Raw genomic sequence first — 27,381 nt, 5'->3', positions numbered from 1 at the left:
GCCCGGTGGAGGCAGTTAATACTTTCTAATATTATTATATTTTTTGCTATCCAAAGTAGAAATTAATAGCATAATTTAACATAAATGTATTTAAAGATAATTTGAGCAATAAACATTACAAAATGTATTAACTAATGTTATCTTATTTATGGGTAAAATGTTAGCCGGGTGGTCAGTAAAATCAGCTGGGTGGTGCACCCATTAAAAAGGTCCTAGGGAGAACACTGCAGTCGGGAGGACAGCAGATTTCTCAGTGCTTAGGGCAGCATGAAAATTAAATATACCTCAGTGAAACAGTCTACGCATGTGTGTGTGTACTTGTGTGCGTATGAGTGTATAAGTGTTTGCATGTATGAGTCTGTATGCATGTGTCTACGAGTTTGTGAGTGTGTACTCTTGTGTATGTATATGTGTGTGAGAATATATATGTGTGTATGTGTGTATGTGGGCAGGTATATGTGAGCGTTTGTCTATGAGTGTGTGTTCTTGTATGTATATATGAGTGTAAGTATAAATGTGTGTGCATGCATTTGTGTATGTGAGCAGGTATAAGTGTGAACACAGGTGACTACAAATGTGTGTGCACTAGTATGTAAATATATGAGTATAAATGTGTGTGTATGTGTGAGGGCGTATGCAGGTGTCTACAATTTTGTGAGTGTGTGCGCTTTTATGTATAAATGTGTGTGCCCACATGTGTGTGTATATATATATATATATGAGTATAAATGTGTGTGTATGTGTGAGTGCGTATGCATGTGTCTACGAGTTTGTGAGTGTGTACTCTTGTATATGTTTATGTGTGTGAGTATATATATATATATGTGTGTATGTGGGCAGGTATGCAGCCACCTATGAGTGTGTGAGTGTGTGTTCTCATGTGTGTATATATATATATATATATGAGTGTGAGTATAAATGTGTGTGTATGCATGTGTGTATGTGAGCAGGTATAAGTGTGAACACAGGTGCCTACGCATGTGTGTGCACTAGTATGTAAATATATGAGTATAAATGTGTGTGTATGTGTGAGTGTGTGTGCGCTTTTCAGTATAAATGTGTGTGCCCACATGTGTGTGTGTATATATATATCATATATATATATATATATATATATATATATATATATATATATATATATATATATATATATATATATAATTTTACGTGTAACTGTAAACACAAGTGTGTATGTGCATGCTTGTGTATATAATATATATATATATATGAGTGTGATTATAAATGTGTGGGCACGTGTGTGTGGGGTGCAGTGTGGGCACAGGTGTCTTCGAATGTGTGAGCTCTTGTGTATATATGAGTGTGAGTATAAATGTGTGTGTGTGTTTATAAATGCATGTGCGTATGTGTGTGTATTTGGTCATAGGATTAAAGTACAGACATTCATTGTTGAAGGCCAGGCAAAATCTTGTAGATCTGGTTTTTCTTTATAAGTGGCCCTGAAAGCCCCAGTATAGCTACTGTGCTACATATGTGATTTGGATTTAGTCCAGTATGGTCCGAGTTCTAGTTCTGCACTAACTTTGATGAGAACAATGCATTCTCGATATGCATGCTAAATCTACTTTTACAATAATACATTTTTCACATAATTGTCATACATAATTTTGCAAAGGAATGAACAAATATTATGCAGGTGTCTTGTGTGTTATCAGAAGCTCTGCTGTATTCAAAATGTTTCAGTATTTTTATACTTTCAGTACTTTAGCCACTTCTCTAAGAGATCAATCCTAATATTTCACTTACCTAGCCCTTCTATGAGTTTGAAAAACAAGCTTTCCTCACTCTGAAATATTCTAAATAAAGTGGGAGAATAGGGAAATGCTATAAAGAATAAACCACAGAAATATATTATATATTACTAGAGTGGTTCTGAAATCTATCTATTAAAGTAATACTGTAAGTTAAAAAAAAAAAAATCTAGAAACTGAAATTAAATGGCCCAAAAGGGATATTAAAAGTAAAGATTTTATTTTTATCCTGAAAGTGCTATAAACATTTTACATATATAATGTGCATGAAAAGGGATAGGATAAAAGTATACGGAAGAAAACAGGAAATGCACGTTTGTGCACAACTGATACTAAAAGATCAGCTTCTTACTGGCTAATGAGAACTTCAACAGCTTTATATGGTGGACACTGGACAGAAAAATAACAAAAATAAATTAATAAATAAAATAAAAATATTCCAAAACACATTCTAAAAACAACAAAGAAAATAATTGTTTTAAAGCTCACAATCTATCAAGACATTTCAAGGGACAAAAAGTATTTCAGATTAAATTTGAAGCATTTTTTAACATAAGTGTTTGCAAAAAATATGCTTTTTTCAGAGTATTTTTGTTTTATTGAAGTTATTGTGCATTTGCCTTGCTGCAGATATGTTGCTAGTCTGTGCATGTGTGCGTTCATTAGACCTATGTTTTAAAACACCAACCTCTGCACATAATCAGGTGAATACCTAACGACACATAAGATAGACAGAATAGCAAGAAGCATTTTGGCAATACACGTTTGCTTTCAAAAACCGTAGAACATAACATATTCTGTGATAAAGTCTCAATTAAAGGGATATGAAACCCACATTTGTTTATAAACAACTTTCTCATTTACTTCTATTATTTTCTTTGTTCTCTTGGTATCGTTTTTTTAAAAGCAGGTTCATATGCTTAGGAGTCGGCCCATTTCTCCTACCATATAGTGCTCCAGATGCCTACCTAGGTATCTCTTCAATACAGAATATGATATTAGAAGTAAATTTGAGATTTTTTTTAACTGCATGCTGTCTGAATCACAAAAGAACATTTTTAACAAGCCAGGACAGTCCATGTGCATGCGCTTAAACAAGAACATGCTCCGATTTCCAGCAAAGACTATTAATATGATGTGATTGGCAGAGTAAATAAGTAGGCTTACCTATGTATGCTAAAGGAGCCATTTAGAACCAAATGTGTTACAAGCATTTTTGCAAGTAAAAATGTATTGAAAAAATACTTTAAGTCAAATTTGAAACACACTATTGCTGACTTTATGTCCCTTAAAAGGGATACTAAACCCAAATGTTTTCTTTCATGATTCAGATAGAGCATGCCCTTGTAAGCAACTTTCTAATTTACAGCTATGATCAATTTTTCTTCGTTCTCTTGGTATCTTCATATGAAAAGCAGGAATTTAAGCTTAAGAGCCGGCCCATTTTTGGTTCAGCACCTGGGTAGTGCTTGCTGATTGGTGGATAAATGTGGTGAGAAAATGTCTTACTTTAAGACTTTAGAATTCTCCAAATGGTAAAATATCACAAAATATGAATCACAACAAACTATCATAGTAACATGTAAAGAGAATTTAAAATTATAAGTTAAAGATCAGACTTTAAACATAAAATATGTGCCAAAGTCTGTGTGTGATTTCACACCTACTATAGAGACTTGTTTAAGGTTTGCAATAATGTCGGAGTAATAAAATACAGCATCAGAAATGTCATCAGAAGGTATTAAAATATCCCTTCAAAAATAATAAATACATTTTGTTTACATTTCCATGGAAATAGACACAGCATAAATATTTGTCTCTTTTGTTTTAAACGTATTTTCCTCTCAACAAGTGTTCATTTAAAATTAAATTGTTATGTTTTAATTAATATTTGTACATGTGATTGTATGCAAGGACTAAGGTAGGAATATTACCTGTAGTTATTTGTAATTATTTTAGTAATAATGATTTATTACATTACTATAGATAATCTTCTTCTGCAACAACATTGGTATGGGGGCAGCAAATCTTGTGTGTTTAATAGTAAAGGATAAGTTAAAAATGTGTCTAGTTAGGTGACAAAAAGGAAGTTCATTCTTGTCCTTGACTTCTGGACGTTAAGCATAATACCCAGCTACATAAATACCAGCATAAGCAGTTGAGCGTATAAACTATATTTATTTCTACAATGTTTCCTGGTGAGTGTACCTTAGAAATACATGATCAGTGACCATACTGTCAAGTGTTGTTTTCTTGGGAAAATATATTGCTGTGATGACCTGCGGAGCTTATCTGATCTCTTACGTGTAACTGGCTTGTAAAAGTAAACCATGCTACACACATTGGCCCTCTCTTATCTCACTCTCAATATAATGTATGCCCCCACTATTGTTTTCACAAGGAAAAATGTCATTTAATAAGAATAATTTACAGAGTGACATAAGGCAACAGAAGCTTAACAGCCATATTTAATATTTTTTTCGCTTCTCCTTCCTGGTAATATCATTATTGCATTAAATATAGTAGCATAATAAAAAAAAATGCAAAAACTCATAGTTTGACTTCCCAATGAGTAGTAGATTTCTTGCTGACACATTTTAAAGTAAGTTCTATTTTCCCTCCCACTACAACATGTGATAGCCATAAGCCAATCACAAAATGCATATGCATATATTCTGTACATTTTGCACATGCTCAGTAGGTGTCTGTGCCTCTGAAAATGTGTATATATAAAGATTGTGCACATTTAGACAATGTAAGTGAATTGGAAGGTTGTTTAAAATTGTGTGCTCTATCGGAATAATGAAAGTTTAATTTTGTCTTAGGTGTCCCTTTAAAGAATATAATATATTATATATAACAGTTTAGTACTGAACTATTGCTTGCACCCCTGCAAAGGGGTTAAATACTGCAGTGGCAATGCAATGCTGTTTCTGAGTTGAACATTGCCAGTGAACCAATCAGGAACTGCATATGTGCATACCCACTAATCACCAGATGTCTTCAGCTCTGTACTGGATGTGCATTATTGCGCAATCAACAGTGCAACAATAACATGCGCAAGAACAGGGATGGCCAACTGGTGCCCTTGGGCCACATGCAGCACGTGGCACTCGTTTCTGTGGCCCCAGGGAGAAAGCAAAACTAGGGATGTGTGTACTAGTTTTTTGTAGACTTGGGAAAAACCAGAACTAAAAACGTATGTTTTGGGGACAGGTAGGCTGATAAACAAGTAGCTGCAGCTCTGGAGTAATGACAATGAGGGCAGAACAGCAGAGATAGCATACCCTGCAACATTCCCTAAGTCTAGTCCTGGGCCCCTGGACATTAAAAAAAAAAAAAGTATTTTTTTGGTTAAATAACTATACATTTTGTTTGCTTTGTCCCTTTTTATTTTTCTGTGACTTGCTGAAAGCACGGCTCAACAATCCCGGAGTCATGACTTCTAAAATGTCATTCCTGGATTCCTATATTATATATAGCTAGCTCCTCAATAAACTTAATAGTTTTCTAGAAATCTGGTAACCTCTGCCAGAAAGCGCTTAACCAACACACAAAAATGGTTCTAATTAATGTTCAGAGGTTTAGCTTGCAAACTGACAGTTCCACTACATACCCAGGATTTAGGAACACATTCTATGGCAGCAAATGTGATAACTGCATTTTCTCAAATGAGAAATGTTAGCAAAATACCCCCCCAAAAAACAAAAACAAAACAAGCAATCATACGTTTGGGCAATTTATATCTGGCATTGAGGATCACATAATTTGAGGCTATTCTGTTCTACACTATCTTAATCAATATACCAAACCTGTACATTACCACTAGGCTACAAATTAGGCTTTTACCTAGGTTTAACAATGAGAAGACTAGTAATTTTGTTCCTAACTGGTAAACAATATTGATATTTTTACATCCTTACATTACATTTTCACACACACACACACACACATATACATATATATATATATTAAAATTATGGGGGGAGATAAAAAAAACTGAAATTAAAATCCTCCATGTCTCAAAATTAAATCAATGTAAATATTTGCACAGGAAATTAGCACATCTATATATATTATTATTACAGTGAAACAAAATATACAAATGAAAGCAGCAAGGACCCATGCATATATATATATAGAGAGAGAGAGATAGCTAGATAGATAGATAGATAGATAGATAGATAGATAGAACAGTCCAGAACCTAGCATTCCTATCAATATAATCAAATGCCCGGTCTAGTCTATTTATGCAATTAAACCTTTTTATATATATATATATATATATATATATATATATATATATATATATATATATATATATATATTTGGTATCCTTTCCTTGCATAATATATTCTTCTATATTATTTGAGTACTGCAAATCTGAATAAATCAATGGAAGTGGGACTTTTTTGACAACTTGATATTTGTCTGCTGATGTTTCCTTGTGATCATATTTATGCCTCATTTTCAGTGGTGTTAGCGACTTCCACAAAAACTTCCCAGTTTTCAAAGATCTGTTTTTCTGGCTCTCTGATTGGTAATCTGCCCCAACTGTAATTACAGTGCTACATCGCTTGTGTGGTGGCAACATCAGGTATCACCACAGGCTTTCTCTGAATGCCCAGGCAATGCCAACTTGTGCCAAGTTCAACAGAATGCAGCTTGACATTCCCGGCAGCCAACTGGTAAGCTTCTTTCAACCAAGAAAATGATTTGAATTGTGTCTATTAAGAATCCTAAGCAGATATTATGAATGTCAGAGACCTGCTTGTTACATGGAAGACTAATGCCCATCACAGTGCACGGCGATAAAGGGGTATGCTTAGAAAAAGACAGCTCTGATAATTAGCTGTCATGACTTTAAAATAAAAAAAAAAGGATAATCCCATCCACTCCATTCAACAATCAATCGCGTCCACACACAGTTTTAACTAATCTCCATTTGTAACGAAATAATTAAAAATGAATCAGATGGCTTATTTTATGGCAGTAGGAGTGTTTATCTCATACTCCCAGAATAGGCTGCACCTCTGCATCCAAAAACCAGAAGCAGACAAACATGAGGGACAAGACTTTAGCTGTGTAGGAGGAAAATCTAGATCACTCTGACTTTTTGTTTTTACACAGAAACTGTAAATCAGATTCCACCAAACTATCTATGGAAATCTGTTATTAGTATAGTTCAATATAAGTTGACTTCTTTGTCTAAGAACCAGGTTCTTTGCTTAATCAAAAATACCTGGCATTAGTTGCTGGCCATGTGAGTCGTTTTATCTCTGTCATAAGGATCTAGAAGTGATTTCTACTGTCAAAGGTCTTGACTTTACTTAAACCAAAAAATTGGATAGATGAAAAAAGGCCAAGGATATTTAAAACACGCTAAAGCAAATGTGGTAGACTGAAGAACTGAACAAATAAAACTGAATTTAAAATATAATGTGAGAGTGTGTGTCTGTGTATGAGACTTTATGTGACATTCTATGTTTGTACTTAAATCCAGTTTTTTTAAAAAGTGTGTAAAGTGTTATTTTCATTGATTGTCCATGATATTTCAGGCAAGCTGGAAAAACAGAGGAAGTAACCCCTTGGCTGCCAAAGAATCATAACTAACAGACTGCAGCGACTAAGGCAGCAAAAGTGTTAAATGTTTTGCATGTACTACAAAAATGTGAGGAAACAGTATCATGCAGACAGTTAAATGTCTCGCATCCAGGACAAAACTGCTTCATGCACACAGTTATGTACTGTTTTATTAAGATTATAATAATCATCATCATTTATTTGTGCTAACATATTCCACAGTGTGAAAACAGGTGCTTAATGGCATAGTACAATTTACAAAAAGGTACCTACAAAAAATGATAACAGAATACACGGCCTTGCCTGTAAAATGCAACCCAATGTAGGTCATGTTGTAAAAAGCAGAAAAGGCTGACATTTCATTTGAAAATATGTTTAAAAAACAGCATTGTGTACGAATATGTCTTGTAAGATATCTTGTATTGAGTGCAAAAACTGGTGTCATTCATGCAGTTAAACAAAGAAAGGGTTAAAAACAGCATCATGGCGGAATCCTACAGGATTGCCATGGTTCTATTAATATGTTCTGAGAATATGCCTACCTGTATTTAACATTCTGTACAAAATGGATAGAATTATCATTTTTACTTTACACGTTTAGAAAAAAAATGTGTAACATGACATAACGTAAGCTATTTTTAAGACTTTTTTTTTTGGCGTGTATCACAAAGGCTTGGTGATAGTTCAGCAATTCTCCTTATATTAGAACTGACAAATGTATTTCAGAATAAATAACTGAACTTATCTATGTTTCTTCACTGCTCATCTACACAAAGAAATAACAAACAGAGCTTGTCTACAAAAAAATGCAACCGCTGCAGTCCTAAGAATTCAATTAAGCTAAAATAATTAATGCTTCTGCCACATTAAATTACATTTTACATCTGAGCTACTCAAGTTTTGTTCTTTAATCTTTCTATTTGATTAAATAACAGGCAAATAAAAGTTTTGTTCAATATTTTTTTTTCCTTAGTTTTGTTTTTTTAACACTACTTTTTCTGCAGTTTACGAGGCACATACAATATATTCTGATGCTGATTGCATTAACCATATACTGTTGATGAACCTTGCAACTATTTGCAATAATAGGACTGAAAATAAAATCTATTACAGGATTATATATTTGTTATTCGTGATTTTTTTTTATACAGGTATATATTCTTTTATTTTTAGGTGGTTATATAGGCCTTCCTGTGGTTGTATGTATATATATATATATATATATATATATATATATATACATAAATCAACTACATAATGTTTCTAACGCAGACATTTAATTGGAAAAAATGTCTGATGGCACCAAAACAAGGATATGATTCCAGGTGTGTTGGACAAGCTATATTTCTGCCTTGGTCACTGTTATTCTTTTTTCAAACTTTGTTGAACCAAGCAAAACAAAAAATCCAAATCTTAAAATAGATGGCTTTGCCCGATATATTAATTGTTATGTGTCTGCTGAAATATAAGTTAAACACAGAAGGTGTTATCGTACGTTGTCACAAACTGTACACAAGTCTGTCTTCAGTAAATAATTCCTAAGACGCAGAAAAAAATGAAGGTGTCAGAGAATTGCATTCTAGGAAAATGTTAAAAGAACCCTTCTTTGCAAAGGATTCAATAGAAATAAATTAAGGATTAGCGCTAATCCTCAGTCATCTAACATGTAAAACAATGCACCTAAAGACTCATAGAGCAACAAACAGATATGTGCCAAGAAGATGAAAACTGGAAGAGCAAATCATATAAATCTATATATTCATGGATTAATCTGTTCATTAATTCCTTAGTGAATCTGTGCTGATGTTATTTGACTCATTGCACTGTGAGAAGAATAGTTTTCATTGTCTCAGACTGGTTTATGTATGTGTTTAATGTGTATATATGTATTATGGATGGATAAATATATATAGATACATACACAGACGGACAGACAGACAGATGAGTAATAAAACAAGTAAAATCTTAGCTATGTGCAGTGATGAGATACAAACAAAATTAAAGTATTTTATCAACTATCTATCATTTTTCTTGATATTTCGTACTACCCATGCAGATAGATGACAGACAGATAGCGAGCTATGTTTTATAAATGACAGGCCGAAAAGAGTGAAAAAGTAAACTCACTTGTGAGTACTATACAGTGGCATCACTGAAAGTAGTCTAATGCTGATGTGCATTTTATGGAGCAGGATCTGTGTATCTAGGTTCCTGATTGTGTGGTTTTAGCACAAAAACTCATCACAGGCCCTAACAGAGGACATTGCACAGCAGAACATAAAATACACTGTACCTGCAATATTCTCCTGTTTGGGGCAAATTCCTTTTGGGGGCGTAAGAAGGCGGTCGTCCTCATCAGGTGTGACTTGGATGCCGATTTCCACTGGCTCTGACACTTTCCTGAGCTCTGAGCGAGATGATGGAGGAGGGCTGCTTTTATCCAGGGTCTTTTCATAGCAGATACCGGGGCCACCACATTGTTTTTTCTTGTGCTCTATAAAAACCAAGATGTCTCCCAAAGGGAAGTTCATCTGACACTGTCCACATGTTAACAAGTCTGGGTCATTCCCGCTACCAGTGAGGCTGATAGCTCCTTGCTCCGAGATGGCAAGAGCTTCATCTTCATCAGTTATCACCGTTTCAACATGGCGGTCTTCTGCTGTTAAATGGAACAAGAAAAAGTAAAAGACTTACAATAGCCACAATGAAATTAAACATTGTTTCTGAAAACAGCATAAATGTACTGAATATTTAAAAGTAAAATACTGATAAATATATAAATCTATATGTAAACATGCTGAGACAAGCATGTGTCTGCATGCACCAAATATCTTTAGAACTTTTGGAATTTTGTTTCTCCGTGTATTTAAGCTTTTAGAGAACTTGCAAAACATTTGTAGGCTTAAAATAATGATGTCTTGACAGGTAATAAATTATTGTCTGAAAAATAACCATTATGTGGTCATACAGAAACTCAAGTTGCCAGATACTTTTCAGAGGATTTAACTTCTATAAGATAATGGAACCTGTCCACATGCAGATCCCTTTTAAAAAACAACCTTTTTCCCCTTATAAAGCTTGCCTGGGGATATCTGTGTTAAAAACTACTCCTGCTATAAACAACATATGAAAAAGATCTCCTTTCTAACTCCCCTCCCCCATACACACTACCATAAGAGAAGAAGATTGCCCTTGGCAATACATAACACTCGAGATTATACCTGCCTTCACTTCCTCACCCTATTCGCTTGTAATGTATCTTCCTCTTATTTTAATGGTATTATGCATAGATGGAAAAAAAGAAGAAAAAAGATTCTACCAGGAATATACTAAATGCTGTTAAATGTGTGGATAACAAACTCAATTGCTTTGGTCATGAATATGTGCGATGTATCGTCACTTAAAAAGTAACTTCTCTTGTGTTTGACAAAATAGCTTGTTTACCAGGTGCGTGATGACTTAAGGTTGTAATTAATTGCAAAGCAGGAGCCCTGACAGATGAATGTTCTAGATTTTTATTTTATTTTTAGCTACAAGAGAAATTTTATGTGACTCAAGTGAGTATGTAACATTTTCATCAGATCTCTTCTTTAGACAATTCTTCCTAATAAGACTGGGAAAGTTTGTATTAACACAAAACAGAATATTATTTCGGTCATATTGACAGTTTGCTTAATTGGCAGATTCTGATACATAATAATTTTATATATCTTTCTATCTATCTATCTATCTATCTATCTATCTATCTATCTATCTATCTATCTATCTCTCTCTCTCTCTCTCTCTCTATCTCTCTCTCTCTCTCTATATATATATATATATATATATGTATATATATATATGTATATATATATTTATATGAATCAATCTATCTAGCCATTAATCTATCAATCTATACATCTATCTACAGTATATGCATATATTTTTCTTTATGTATGTATGTATGTATGTATGTATGTATGTATCTATCTATCTATCTATCTATCTATCTATCTATCTATCTATCTATCTATCTCTCTCTCTCTCTCTATATATATATATATATATATGTATATATATATTTATATCAATCAATCTATCTAGCCATTAATCTATCAATCTATACATCTATCTACAGTATATCCATATATTTTTCTTTATGTATGTATGTATTTATCTATTCATCCTTTGCTATCCATACAGGCACTCTCAAGCAGGTGGTCTCTCATTATATATTCTTTTTCCTTTTTTTCATCTTTTATTATTTCTTATCAGTCACTCTCAAATTCAGCCATTAAAAAAAACAGTTCTCCTAATTTGCAGTTATAACTGAAATGTGTGCTTTATTAGGGATTGCTTTTGTCCCTTTCCAGGATCCCTGAAATTGAAATTACACTGTGAGAGTTTTTCTGCACCTCATAAATCAAACAAAGCGATGGTAATAATAACAATTTAAATTTTCACAACCAGCTTTAGAGATTCCTAACCTCTGGTCTTTAGGAATTGAAGCAGTTAAGTAATTATCTACTCCCTGCCAAATTATTTTGCAAAAAGGAACCTGTGTTATATATAAGAGCAGACAACGTGCAACCTATGTGTTTCGTGCTTCCTTCATATGCTAAATAACTGAGGATTTTGCACTCTATTATATAGAATCTCTATTTAGGAAGTGTATCTGCAGCTACAGTTTGTAAGGAACAACCTATCAGGTTTGACTGCAAACTTTGTTTTTGGATTTTTCTATATACCTATATATAAAATAATTCCTTATGTTCCAGATGGCTCATACATTTCGTATAAATATCTCCCTACTACATATTCCTTTCAAACAAGATGTCAAAGCGACAATTTATGATTACATGCTTATATAAATAGATTTAGATTTTAAAAAAATCTTATTTTTCTGAGTATCCTATAATAAAAATATCTAAATATACATTATTTTACCTTTTTTGTAACTATAGTTTAAGATTTAGACAATGCAATGTGTGACCTCTAATTTAGCACAATGTATCTACAGATTTAGCGTCAGAGGAATTTTATAATTTGTCGGCTGTATTAAGAAACTAAACTTTGACAGCTACCTTCTATCGTAATATTAAAAAAAAAAGTATATGCATATCGCAGTAATAAATCTGCATATTTCTATTATCTTGGAACTTTAAATTCTTAACCAATTAACAAACTGTTAACACTGTATTACAAACCATGACAATTTAACTCTCTTGCTTATGTTTATGATAAATTGGAAGAATCTGCTCTCTGGCACAGATATTTCACAGTTCTTTCACTACTCTCATTTTGTAATCTCATCTTTACAAATACACCCCCCCTTCCCCATCATACACATATCTTATTAACAGACTGCTAAAACATTGTCTTTTAGGAACTAATTTCCCATGCTAGTCTAGATGTAAACCTCTTTAACATATTGTGAAAATATATTACTTACATCCAAATTACAAGTACTATTCGCAAAATAAAAAGTTAAGACCAATGGCTGCCTACAAGTGAAACAAGGGTTTGCTCCTCCCATATTTTAGCTTTTACTGGAATTAGTGGTATATTCTTTACCATGATATCTTCAGGGAAAATCTACCTACTGCTTGTACAACATAAATACTTTTTCTACTCACACCCATCTGTAATTTTCTTCATAGCACATATGCCACAGAATTATCTATGTAGCCATCAATTCTCATGCACTGCCTTTGTGTCTGTGTTAAATATTTAAAATAAAAACTACAGAAACATATTCTACGTAAATAAAAATGTATTCAATTTATTGGTAGTGGTCAAATGATCACTAGTGAAGTCAAGCAATATATATATATATATATATATATATATATATATATATATATATATATATATATATATATATATACACACACACACACACACACACATACAGAGAGAGAGAGAGATGAATGTCAGGGGAACTGCAGCAAAATAAGGTTTACCAATTTATTGGTAGTGGTCAAATGATCACTAGTGAAGTCAAGCAATATATATATATATATATATATATATATATACACACACACACACACACACATACAGAGAGAGAGATAATAAGGTTTACCAATTTATTCCTAATATTAAAACGTATTCTGTTATATATGAGACGTTATTATATTAAGAAAATGCTATACCAGTTGCTGACAAGTCTCACAAAAACCTTTATTCTTTTTTTCTCTTTCTTTTAATACGTTTCATAATCATTTAATACAAGGTAATAAGAATATGAATGAATTTTTCTGGTCTCTGCCTGTAAAATTATATTTTTGACCACTTGACTATTTGAAGGACTTGTAAAAGATTACAGAGAGGAATATATTGAACGCCACTTATAGGAGATTATAACAAAACTAGAGCTTAAATATGAAGTCGCTGAATTTCTATCACGTTCCTCTTCATAATCTGTATTTTATTTCCATAAAAATAAGACAAAAAAAAATTCTGCACTACAAACGTAAAAACAAAAAAGAAAATATGTTCAATCTGCTGCAATTTGGACAAGCCAACAATAAATGCAAATTAGGATATTTACAAAGAAAGAATTTTGATTCCAAAACAGTTACAAATGTTCACGCCGAGAAGTGTGAATTAAAGGTATGATGGCACAATACTCTAAGAAATCTGCACACAATTAACATGCAGTGTGTGACCAGAAATCTGTAATTTTTTATATTAATATTTACTACATACCAGATCTAAAAACAAATTTTGTATATATCTGTTGAGGCGCATGAGGTCAAACACGCTACTTATGCCATGATGGAAAAGGAAAAGTAGTCTTATAAGCGAAAAAACTTGTTCGCAGCAGCAAACTTAATACTGCAAATCTAGAAGACAAGCTATTTAAATTATAAACTAATTAATTAGATAACATATTTTCATTTTTTCTCTAAATTGTTTTGAAACTAATTTGATATTGAGACTATTCATACTTTGTTCAGTGGCGCAGAGCTGCCCAATAAGGCTTTTTTTATTTATTTATTACCTTTATTTTTTATACAATATGTTTTAGAAAGGAAAAAGAAGACTGAACATTTCAAAGACGTAGCTGTATTGGTACACGCATTTAAAAATGTACCTAGTATGCATCTTTTCCAATAAACGTGATTTTTATATATTTCACTGTAATAAAACGATATTCTTCAAACAGCCAGAAAAAAAAAGTAAAACTTTATTCTCAAATCCTTTTCATTCTTTTGTATGCATTTTTTTATATTTTCTGATTAGAAAGCAGGCTTGCAGCTAAACAGCTTAGAGAAATATGCATATTTAGATGTTGTTGAGAGGTTATAATTTAGCGTGAATACAGAAGCATTTTAAAAGGCTTTCTCACAGTTTGCGATCAGCCCTCGAAACACATATCCAAGTTTATTGAAAATATAAATATACTTTATTGGAAACAGTTTATTGAAACTATAAATATGCAAGGAAGATAATGCAAATTCCGAATATATATTTTGAATTCCACTTGCATAATGCAAAGGAAGAAAAAATGATTTCTCTGAACCATTTTATGCCAGACAACATTTACACTGAGTTGCTGAATACATAACAAAACATTTTAATACATAGTGTCCCATCTGCTAAACTAATGTACAGATTTGGTTTAGCAATGGTGTCTTAATATAAAGATTTAAGACAATCTATGGACTCTTTCTATTAAAAAAATGCACCAAATCCTTACAATCAGCAAACACTTTCAATGCCATATTATACAATTCTTGTATGTCTACATTTATTTTATAAAAACTTTACAGATTATGGAAGATATATCAATTCCTCTGTTATTGCGTCTGTTAATGAGTTGGATTATACTAAAATAGCCAACCTGTTTAGGAAAATATTTCATTTAACACATTTGCTGCCAGAAATGTACGTAAAGAATTGTACTTGAGATTTTCCGGAGAAAATGGGTTAAAGTATCGAAAATTAAGCTTCCTGCCTGACCCATGTCTCAAACTTACTAGCATTTTTGAATTATACTTTTGGCCTTTCATAATTAAGAGTGACATTTTCTTTCTACATATAGTTCTAGCTCTTAATAAATTTGTTTCATAATTTTCTATAAAATCCCTTTAACCTGTAAGTGTATAGCCATCCTTTATCTATATTCACCTCTCCTTACATACCCCTAAAGTAAGGATAAAGCAATTCTTTCATGAGATTTGCTAAAGGGAAGCTCAGGGTGAGCAACGTATGTTTTCACTGTGTAGAAATCTCACATCTTTCTGCTCCGCAAGATGATATATGGCTCTCACTAAGAGCTATACCACAAGAGACCAGCTTGTCTCCATGTTTCACCCAAGGAGGCTGCAACACTTAGAATTCTGCGTCACTGCAATTATTATAGGCACATCTATTAACCTATTTCTTGCCTTGAGCTAACATGACAATAACGTAATGTGTGCAACACTGGCAGCAAAGGAGTTAACTCAGTAAAATTCTATCATTCTTAATCAAGACATAAAATGTTTTTTTTTTGTGGCATAACTTTTTAGATTTGGAAAATACATATTTATTTATCAAACTAGTAAGAAATTCTGATAAATAAGTGACAAAATTAGGCTTTCAAAGATGAGTGTCCTTTTCCCCCAACTAATATAATTTTATATATGTATATGAGTGTGTATATGTGTGAGTGTGTGCATCTGCAAAATCATTGCAAAGTTTACATTTGTTCATATGCTGTTGATTTCTGATATAAACATATTTATCCATGTAAAAATGTTCCCTCATCTACTCATATGATAAGCAGAAAATATTAAACATTAGGGGCAATCAAAATGTACAGTTTAACTTTGAACTATAATCAAATGAAATGATGATATGAATATATGCATTTGTTAAAAACAGCATAGCTTATAAATCGTAGCAGCGTTTGATAGAAGATTTGCATAGGTAAATCTCTCTGTGCCTCAGATTCTGCAGCCGTAAACAGGCTCTGGCATATATTTCCTCATTTCAGAGTAGCAATATACGGTGTGTAAATTTCACTTGCTACCAATGATACAGGCTATGAGCTCCCCCTAGTAGTCAATGTGTGTCAGTTAAATGCCTAAGGCCGCAATTGAGATGTGCAGCTTCAAAATTACATATAAAAAGACAGCAAAGTTTATATTGAAAAGTATTTGTAAAGGCAACAAAACACTACACCGCAAACCGTTGCAGGCACAGGTATGATAAGGAGATATGAATTTTAATAAGCAGTAAGTAAGGTATGAGGATACGTGTCATTAAGTGGTATAACTTGCATCTGGTGTTGAGAATCAAATACATCTTTTCCCTGCACTGCACTATATTCAGACCTAATCATTTAAGACTGTTTGAGCTCAGCATTAGGGTTTTGCATAATGCAACATTTAACTTAACATAAAAGCATTATTTAAAAAAAAAAAATTAAAAACAATTGTGTGTACTTGAAAATAAACAAAACAAGTGCAATCTTAAAAATATGACGCTGTAACCTGCAATTTCTATTCTAAAAGGTTTGAAATTCGTATTTGTAAACAAACTAAGGAAATAGATATGACCAAGAAATAAAAGTGAAAGGACGTAGGCTGAGACAGTACTTAAGTTGATGAAGGCTTGTAAATTTACGACGGCACAGATAAAACACATACAGCACGCAAAATGCTAAGATTCTTATTTTAACTGTATTAGTAAAATTAGTCATTCTCATCAATTAAGGATACCTCCTGCATTGATAGAAATATAAGCGTAACAATTTCCAGTACTATTCTTCTGTGCTAGTCTACAGGCCAGAGACCAAGGGGTTAACTGGTATAATCAGTTTTAAAAAAAGCATATATGTGAAGTAGCATTAATAAATGTGGTTAATATATTAAATTGATTATTAATGCATAATGACGTATAGACGAAGGAACACAGCTAGTTCAAACTACATAAATGTTACGTAGAAAAACTATACTGTTAGTTGACAGTTCTAAATTGCGCACCTAATTTTAAATAAATGCAGAAACAAAATAGATGTTTTTATGCCATACTGCTGTGGGTTTTATTCAACTGGCAAACACCTCATGGGAAAATAAGACAGACCTCTAAAAATAACTGTTGACTTGAAGCTGATGAAATCTTCAGCTCTAGATTATGTAATTTACATGCCATGGTCAGTTGTAAAATTAAGCTATTTATATATACAAAACATAAGCACTGAAATGACCATACACTCAGTCTACTTTATTGCATTGCATTTATTTATCTTTAAAATGTATTTGACATGAAAAGAGAAAAAAAAACTAAAAAGTTTGAATAGCAGATATTAAACTCAGCGTACAGTAGTGAGTAATTATACATGTAATTAAGCTAATATTAATTGTAAATTCCGGTTACGTTTTTGTACACTGGATTTATGTATTCATTTTAACTGTGCAAATGAAAATAAATAATACTTCAAAGTATGCTAATTATGCATGTATTTCACAGCAACTAAATTAATCAACAGCATTTCACAGTGATCTAAAAGTCACATCTGTAACAGGCCGCTATGGGGTTTTTTTCCGAAGCAATATAGTGAAAAATGTTTACTGCATAAGAGACATCAAAATTTAGTTTCTCACCTGCGGTTTTAAAATGTTGATTTTTATTTTTGCTGCATAGAAAAATTGAGCATTACAGAAAAAAACGTGACAGCAGTAACGATATTGAAACATGTACCTACAAGATTATTTAAAAATTGATAGTCAACAGGGCAAATATTATGTACTGATACATGCATATCTGATGGAAAAAGTCTCAGAGCCACAGCCAAATTCCTATATAGCAGAAACCAGCAGCTTTTAAACAATAAACAATAAAAAAAAAACTGGTTTGACTACTCGCTCAACTAAATCTGCAGGTATTTTCATGCTAAAACATCTAGTCTCTGATATTGCCCCTCATTTGTCAGCTTTCATTTCTTTCTGGTCAGAAAAGCGTCTCATACACATAATATTTGCAACACCCAAAAGATGCACTAGTATAGAAAATGACCGGGCTTCGTCTACATCAATATGATCATCGCATGTTGCTTTTGATCGCTGTTTTCATGTCTCTAGCCAGTAATGCTGTCTAGTCTTTATTGTTTGTTGTTTATCGTTGCCAAAATTTCCACAACGTGGTACAATAGACAAGCAAGACAGGGACATACAAGTATCAGCAATACACCAACAGCTAATTATGCCATAACAGCCAATAGATAAATGATTTGTAATCTGAGATTGTATATTCGGCTTTAATTTAGATATGGTATTTTCATTTTTATCTGCTTTGTCCAGTAGATAACTTAAGGAAGTATGGCCACTTTCTAAAAGAATGAAGCAAATATTTTAGTAAAAATAGACTTCATTTGTACTCTGAACTCAAGTAGTCTCAATGACATTTTAGCCAACATCAAATGACTAGGGCACAGGTACAGCTATCATGTTGACTTTCAAGCAAATTAGGACGCAGCAGCTGAGCATACTTAAATACACATTTTAATAATGTATATAACCTGCCTTAAAATTATAGTGACGACTAAGCATAATTATGGCCTCCAAGTTAATCCTTCTCCATCCAGAAAGGCCTAAAACACATTACACTGCTTTCTGGGAATCAAGGGGTTACCAACAATGAAACATGCATGTTAAATTTTAGCTAATTGCCTGACTGTATTTGCAAACTTTTAAAATCTGCAAAGTGGCAGTCACATGGATTCAGTCTGCTTTATATCTTGCAAATCTTAAAAAACATCTAATATACCAAGCTGTTACTTAAACTAAAGGTCTAGATTTAGGGTCACTACACCAAGCTCTATTAAACAGAACAACTTTGGAATAAATTATGAACTTATTTGCACCTACAGCTGAAAAGGTTTACAGTCCTGGCAGTCAAGGAGTGCAATGTATTTCATAAATATACAGCTGGTACTAATGATACAAATGTCAAATGTTTACCAAGTATATCCCACATCAAGTAAATACAGGTAGGCAAGTATACTTACCTGATCCAAATCTTCTGGTGCCCTTTATCAGTCATAATCAAGTGCAGGGGAATCACTGCAGTCCCCAAAAATCATATGGCCTTATATATGCCAGATGTAAAAAAAGACTCATTGATTTACTGAAGCACAATATACAGCCAGAAATGCTTTCTGTCTGATACATATATATAAGTATATATATACATTGAGAATTCATGATAATAATCCTCACACCAACTGCAGAGACAGCATGTATATCCTCTAGGTAAATCATATATATCCATTTGTTTTAAACCCTGGATACTGGGCAAAATATCAAATGACAAATGGATTCTTCTCTCTAAATAAAAAAGCATTATTCACTATTATATATATATATGAAGAAAAAAACAAAACAAGAAGGCAGGTTGTGCTGCAGAAGGAAACAAACGCTTGCAGCAGAGGACTGCTGTCCCTGGAATTCAGGGGAGGGGAGAGCCCCTTATATATCCTATATATATTTATTTATTTAAATTTGTTAAAATCTACCATAAATATTCCTTGTTTCCCTGCCTGGTGCCTCAGGACTTGGGTAGTTCCCAGGGAAGAATAAGCAGCTGTGTGATGGTCAGTGGCACCAGGGAGGACTCTACTTTATCTGTAGAGAGCTGGGGAACGAGATCACCAAGGTAAGGGAGGAAGGTGGTGAGCTGTAACCGCCTGCAGTGTACTGACAGTGGGCGGAAGCAGCAGCCCAGCTCCTGGTTTCTACAGCTCCTGCCTCCAACCTTCCCCAGTAAGAGCCTCAACTACATGCACTATAAAATCTAAAAACCTCAGCCTCCCCTTACCCAGCATGCAGCCTGGCTTAGTGCTGGTGCACCCTTTTACAATACATAAACCAAACACAACATCTAGCCATGTGCACCAATCAGCTCTCATATTATTTTATTATTTTTTATTTTACATTCATTTAGACATTTTCTTCCTGTGTTTAGTGATATAACAACACCAAAACAGTAATTAAAAGATCTGAGCCAAAAAAAAACAACTATATATTGTGGGGCAAATAAAGCTAACAAGGTTAAGAATTTGCAAAGTTAAATAAGGCACACACAATCACTCCATCATTCATTTTGCATCTATATGCATCTATATCTATATATATATATGTGTGTATATATATATATATATATATATATATATATATATACACACACACAACTTTTCATTGGCCAGTTCTACAAATGAGAAGTTCTTCTTTCTACTTCAGATTCTTAATGTGAGCCACTTATTGTTGTATAGCTTAAAACCAGACATTTCATTAAAGAAATCTTATAATTTAATTACATATATTTGAATAATATTGCTAAGTCAAGAGAAGTTACTCAGTGGTTTGTTAATAATAGGCCCTGCACTTTTTGTTGTTTTCGTTCTTTTTTGTTTGTATGCACACCTACATAATTCATATCTCTAATACTTCTGGCATGCATATATATATATATATATATATATATATATATATATATATATATATATATATATATATATATATACTCACACTTTATGCTAGAATTAGACTTGCCCTTGGGGGCAAGAATTTCTCACCATATTTTATTAAACTGATATGATATATATATATATGATATATATATATATTTTATATATATATATGATATGATATATATATATAAAACAAGGTAAATGGTACCGCTGGCATAGTGCAAATAAGAGGGCATTTTTGAGGGTTCACTTTTATACACCTGAATATTCAACATAGACTAAACAGATTTATATTTATCACCTTCCTAAATTATAGATTTGGTAGATTTCTGCAATTTATTTGCAAAAATAAAGCTTAAAACTGGACATTTCCAAATTGCTTTTTTTAGGGGAAATATCTGCTAATGAAAGTCAATAACTAGGGCTGAGAAGTTTAACACATACCAGGTGATCTCTGAGTTTGACACATAACTTTCTTTTTATTCAGGATTTTTTTTTCTGGTTACTTTATATATTCTTACTACATCCTCATTAAGTAATGGTCAGATATAAAAATATAGTAGTCCAGGGCTGCATAAAAACTGAAAAGCTACTTCCCCAATCATCCAGGGGAATGCATATCCCATCCAGTGTGCAAGTTTTCCCTCCCATCCTAATAAATTGATCCTGTACCCCCTCCTCTCACTCTGTCTCCCCCCTCTCCCTCCCCAGGCTCTCCTGCCACTTTTGTTTCATTTACGTTTTGCAGCCACGCAGTTGTAATTCTTTTAGAGCCATGTGTTTGTCATTAGCTCTCCCCAGCCCTGGACTTACCTACACATGATTTCCTTGCACCCCTTCTCAACTTTAAACAAGCTGCAAATTCAACACTACCCAGACCAATGGTGAATAAATAGATTGCATCAAATACACGTTAAAATATATAAATACAAGAAATCATAATATTTGAACTCAGTAGTTGCTAGAAACATACATAAGTATGGCAGCAGGTAAAGGGTTAAGCTTACCCTTCTAATAATAAAATAAACTTACTGAGCTGAATTCGGATGAGTTTTTCCTATTGCACTTTCTTATGTCAAATGGATCCCATGTGCTCAGCAACTTTTTTTTTATTGACTTCCTAGTTTCCCTTTCCATATAATGCACATTCCAAAACTTTTCTACACTTCCTGTCCCTTGCTACAAGGTAAGTTCCCCTTCCACCGACCCTCTCCTAGGTTGGCACAATGTGCTTGTTTGCTGCATGCAGACTTACGTGTGATAATCTCCCTTTGTAACAAGTGCTGCGGGTTCCCCTGCTTGCGACGGGACATTGCCCTGGCATTTACACTGGCATCGCCCGGAGATCTGCTCTGAGTTAGGGCAATCGCTTCTCCTTCTTCCCTCCAACGTTTTTTTTTTCCTCCTTCTTGTTTCTTCTTTATTTCATTAAAAAATAAATAAAGATGCAATGAAAAATATTCAGCGTTTTTTTTCCTCCTTTCAATGAATAAATAAGGAGGGAGCCACTTCTCCAGTGGTGTTTCCAATCTCTTCTTCAACTTAAGAATTGCCTGGTCTGATGCCCACTCGGTGTGGCACTACCTCCACAGTGCTTCTTCCATCAAAATTAAATATAAATGAAAAAAAAAGAAAAAGGTAAAATAAAAAAAAAGTGATTGCCCAAAGGATGCCAAAAAAAAAATAAGAGGAAGAGAGCTGACCCTGCTGGTTTAGAGGGGCTGCCCAGGAGTGCTTGGTCCCAGCTAGCCTGGCACTGCCCTGGTGCCCAGCACTTTGCACTGCTCCACTTGCCTGGCACTGTGCTCACCCAGTGCTGTGCTGGCTAGCACTATTACATTGCAATGTGAAGATGGCGGAGTGTTGGTTCTCTGGGAGCTCTCAGTCTCTCTATGGCTAGGTCTGCCTCTGTACAAAGGGATAAAATGCAAGTTCAAGTACGAACGTGACGTTTAATCTGCACTAGAGACAAAAAAGACCGAAAGACTAGGTGCACTGGGGGCGACTAGTGGTGGCTTTTTAACATTGTACCCTGGAACACAACAAGGAAAACCACATGCCTGCAGCTCAGGGCTTTATTATACACTGTTGTGCCTGCACCCCACTGCTTGCAAAAAACTACTAACCTGCTCACAGCCTGTTTATAGGGGGTGCTCTCTACTGGGCACTTAGAATAAAGCTGTAGGAGGTCAATACTGCCCCATCCCATGTCACTGCACCCTTAACCCTAGATCACCCTATGGGCTACATTCCACTGCTGCAATTCTCCATGCGCTCTAGTCACAACATGCATAGTGGGGTTACTATATACTGTGTACCCTAAATAGAGCTGTGCCAGGTCACTAGTTTACCCTCCCGACTCGAACCTCAACTTCTGTGCACTTAACCTAATAGTATACCCGTCACTGCTTACAAACATAGCTATAAGGGCACCCTACACACAGCATACCATATACAGGCTATTATGCAATCCAATATAAAGCAGTGCCAGGGCATTTATGCCCTCTGCCTCCTGCACATCTGCTTAACCCACATGTACACACATTTCTAGCTTTAGGAGAGCTGCAAACTGTACTTTCTTGTATGGGACATATTCAGCAGAATACTATGTATTAGACCTCATCAGTAAAGCTAGCCCTGGTCAGTATAGTGCCCTCTGCCCCATGCACCCTCACCCACCATCTGCCACATACCTGCTGCACCCTCTGGTTTTATGGATTCTGCAGCTAGCTGGGATACTTTATTACTTACAACTTAAGTGTTATTTCTCACGCAGGGAAAACATTTCTGCAAATAATGAATGTGATTTGCAAACTCAATCTAGTATTCACCTTGTATGCAAAACCTACCCCCATCATAGATACAATTATCTCCAATATTAAGTAGGTATTTGCCCTTCTGTTCTCAGCCAACGTGAAATAAATATTTTGCATGATTTAAATTCCTTTACTCTGGTTTGCTTTTATAATTTGCTGCTGAATAAAGAGTTACATTTATTCTGGTAATTATTTACCTACACACATTTTAAGTGCAATCATTTTGATTCTATAGTACAAATACAATAGGTTTCAAATACAATTCCTGAACAATGTTGACCAATTTCTAAGAAAGATTTTTTTTTATTTTTTTTCAGCATTATTTATTCTAGAAAATTTGTATTTCTGAAGCAGACAAATTATTACATTTTAGAGAATTGGCAAACCTTACAAAATATTTCCATTTCAATAAAAACGGTAAACAAACTGTTTAAAAATCATCTCTGAACCAATTGATTTAATTGTTGTTTGTTCTAAGACTAAACCTAAAATAAACTTAAACAAAATAAAATTGATGATAGAATTTACATGTTAAAAGTTAATATAACATCAGTGACACAGTGTACTCCATTGATGGAATTTGTAATAATTAAATGACTGAGACAATAAAACATAATTCCTATTTTCTCCCGAAGGACACATTTTCTTACAGAGACACATACAATAAATATGCAGAAAGGGAACCGTATAAGAATAGAGCCAGTGAATTAGTAGGGAGCTTTATAAAGGAGACATCAGGAAGACAATGCAAAAACACTGAGGAGATCTTGTGAGCTGGGACTAGTTCATTTAACACATACATGTCACAATCTGCATGCATGGGTTTATTTCTGCAAGCAGGGGATGCTCAGGTTTAACTTGACTGGGAATCAAGGAATGAAAGTAAATGCAATATGTGTGTGTTCATGCATGTGTGTATGAATTGGTGTGAATATTTTAACATTCCTTTAGAAGGTAACAAATAAGCAAACAAAAAATGTATCTTAAATTAATCTATTGTTTATCTATTTATATATCTATCTATTTATCTTTCTAGCAATATTAATCTATCTCAATTAGCTATTAATTTATCTATCAACTATTATCATTTTAATGTTTTCTATCAATCTGTCTGCCTGTCTATTGTCTAGCTGTCTGTCTATCTGTCTGTCTGTGCCTATCAATATTAATTAATCACATTCACAATCATCTATTAATTTATCTATTAACTTTCATCATCATCATCATGCTTTCAATATCTATCTATAATCTATTTATCTATTATCTATCATCTATCTGTCTATTATCTATCTTTCTATTTATTTTGCTGTTTATCACCTGTCTCTTTTTTATCTATATGTCTATATCTAGCTATATATGTTTTTGTTTCTATATCTATAATCTATCTATCCATCTATCATCTATTTATTTATCTATCTATCTGTCACATATAGTTATATCTATATATCTATCATCTATCTATTTATCTATCTATTACATATAGTTATATCTATATATCTATCATCTTTTATTCTAGACACAGACATGTATCAGACAATACTAATTTATTAAGGCTGTATGGATATTATTCAGAGTGCAATGTTTATGATTGATCAGACGGGTGATTGCACAGATTCCCACCGTCCACCACGCCTTGGCAATCAGCAGGCATTAGCTCACTAGCCAGGAAAGGGGTGGGGTGGTTAACCCCCTCTCCCAAACTGAACTATAACAAAACAAAAGCACATGCAAACTTTTACCCTTTCACATTAAGGTAAAGGAATTTGAGTTGTGTGATATGGATGAGGTTTTTTTTAATCATTCCATAGATTTATTTTAAATTATTGCAATTTCATTGAACACTGCAATTATACAACTATAGAGCAAAATTTGCATTGAAGGGAGATCTGAACGAGTTAATCCTATAATTAATTGCTAGTATAAGCAGTGCTGTGGTTATGAATGGGGATGTGCTGATAAGTGGGAGGGGAGTGTCTCTAAGAAATCTCACATACCCCTCAGTGTCTCCACTCCCCATTATAAGATTTTTTTTTGCAAATACATCTTTCTTATGCGTGAAATCGCCTTCTCACCTAAGGTCTGCAGACTCCCAGCCCCCACATACTGTCATAATGATGGATGTCACAGGGTCACTTAGGCCTTGTCAGGAATGCAGAATTATTTAGAATATGAATGCTAAGGACACTCAGTGAACTTTACAAAATACCTATATGTTGTAATCTATTCATAAGAGCTCCTTATCTATAGTTTATTTGAATCCCAAGTGCAAACACTTTTTTTTCACTTTTGAAATAATTTTTTGTTTTTTATTAAGTATAAAAATATAAAGAGATGACTACAGACAGATAGATGATACACACACACCTGCAACGGTTTTCTTATTTTGGGTAACTGCATGTTTTCTCAGTTTCTGATCTAAAATATTGTATTTACAATATAATAAATGTGTATTTAAATACCATAATGCAGGAAGGAATTAAAAAAAAACTTGTTTGACATTAAGAGTGAACACCAATTTCTTAAAACCACCTTTTGTTTTTAGTTGAACATCAGAGCTGAGAAATGTGCATGTGTATGTACAAAAAAAGACACTCATGCATGATCACATATACACACACATCTTAAATCATGGAATTGTGGATATTTATATAATGAATGCACAGCACTATACATAACTATTATATATTATATCTAAGCACTCCTCTTTCACACAATCATAAATAAATGGTGTGGAATTATGTATGTGTTTATGTAAGTCTGTGTGTGTTTTTGTGTATGTATGTGTGTTTCAGTGTGTTTATGTATTTGTGTGTTTATGTATTTGTTTTTATGTGCGTTTGGTTATGTGTGTGTGTGTTTATGAGTCTATGTATGTGAGTTTATGTGTGTTTGTATATGTATTTTTGTGTGTGTTTATGTTTGTGTATGTATTTTGTGTGTGTTTATGTTTGTGTATGTATTTTGTGGGTGTTTATGTATATATTGGTGTAAGTGTTTGAGTGTGAAAAAAAGAGTGACATTGCTAAATATATTTATTATGTCTGTCAATCTATCTATTTATCTAGCGCTCTATCAATTATTTATCTCTGTCTATCATCTATTTAGCGCTCTATCTATCTATCACTCATCTATCTATATCTATCAATCATCTACCTATCTATCATCTTTCTATCTCTCTATCATCTATCTCTCTCTATCGATCTATCAATCAATTATCTATCATCTAAGTAAATCTATGTAATCTATCATCTATATATCTAATCTATATCTATGTATGTATTATCTAATCTATCATATATCAATCTAATCTATCATCTATCTATTTATCTATCTATCATCTATATATTTATCTAATCTATCAATCTATTTACCTATCTATCTAATCTATCTATCACATATAGTTATATCTATCTGTATTTCTGTCTATCTTTCTATCTATCTAATCTATCTATATAATCTATCATCTATCTAATCTATTTATCATCTATCTATATTTCTATCTACCTATCATCTATCTATCTATCTATCTATCTATCTATCTATCTATCTATCTATCTATCTATCTAATCTATCATCTATCTATATAATTTATCATCTATCAAATCTATCTATTCTATCTAATCTAATCTATCTATCTATCTATCTATATCTATCAAATTATCCATAATCTATCTATATCTATCTATTATCTATCTATCTATATCATCTATATCTATCGATCTATCTATCTATCCATCTATCTATCTATCTATCTATCTATCTATCTATCATC

At 33.2% G+C, this 27,381-nt stretch overlaps 1 protein-coding gene across 4 annotated transcripts in view; it reads right to left on the bottom strand.

Annotated features, from left to right (window-relative positions):
• Positions 1-22,694, bottom strand: part of BCL11B (BCL11 transcription factor B) — a 118,364-nt gene extending 95,670 nt beyond the window's left edge. For 2 of the 4 annotated variants that reach the window (XM_053697485.1, XM_053697486.1), the window contains exons 1-2: positions 22,049-22,694; positions 9,646-10,011 (exon numbers count right to left, since the gene is read on the bottom strand). In XM_053697485.1, the coding sequence (XP_053553460.1) occupies positions 9,646-10,011; positions 22,049-22,106 (424 nt within the window). In that variant the 5' untranslated portion in view covers positions 22,107-22,694. Of the gene's footprint in view, positions 1-9,645; positions 10,012-17,929; positions 17,996-19,839; positions 19,978-22,048 lie in introns of those variants that run through there. The other 2 variants (XM_053697487.1, XM_053697489.1) reach the window with 2 other exon arrangements.
• Between the last annotated feature and the right edge of the window lie 4,687 nt (positions 22,695-27,381).

The sequence above is a fragment of the Bombina bombina genome, chromosome 1 (assembly GCF_027579735.1).
Source record: "Bombina bombina isolate aBomBom1 chromosome 1, aBomBom1.pri, whole genome shotgun sequence".
Classification (NCBI taxonomy): Eukaryota; Metazoa; Chordata; class Amphibia; order Anura; family Bombinatoridae; genus Bombina; species Bombina bombina.
The sequence above is the reverse complement of the archived record's forward strand: the minus strand, read 5'-3'. Positions and strand labels throughout refer to the sequence as shown.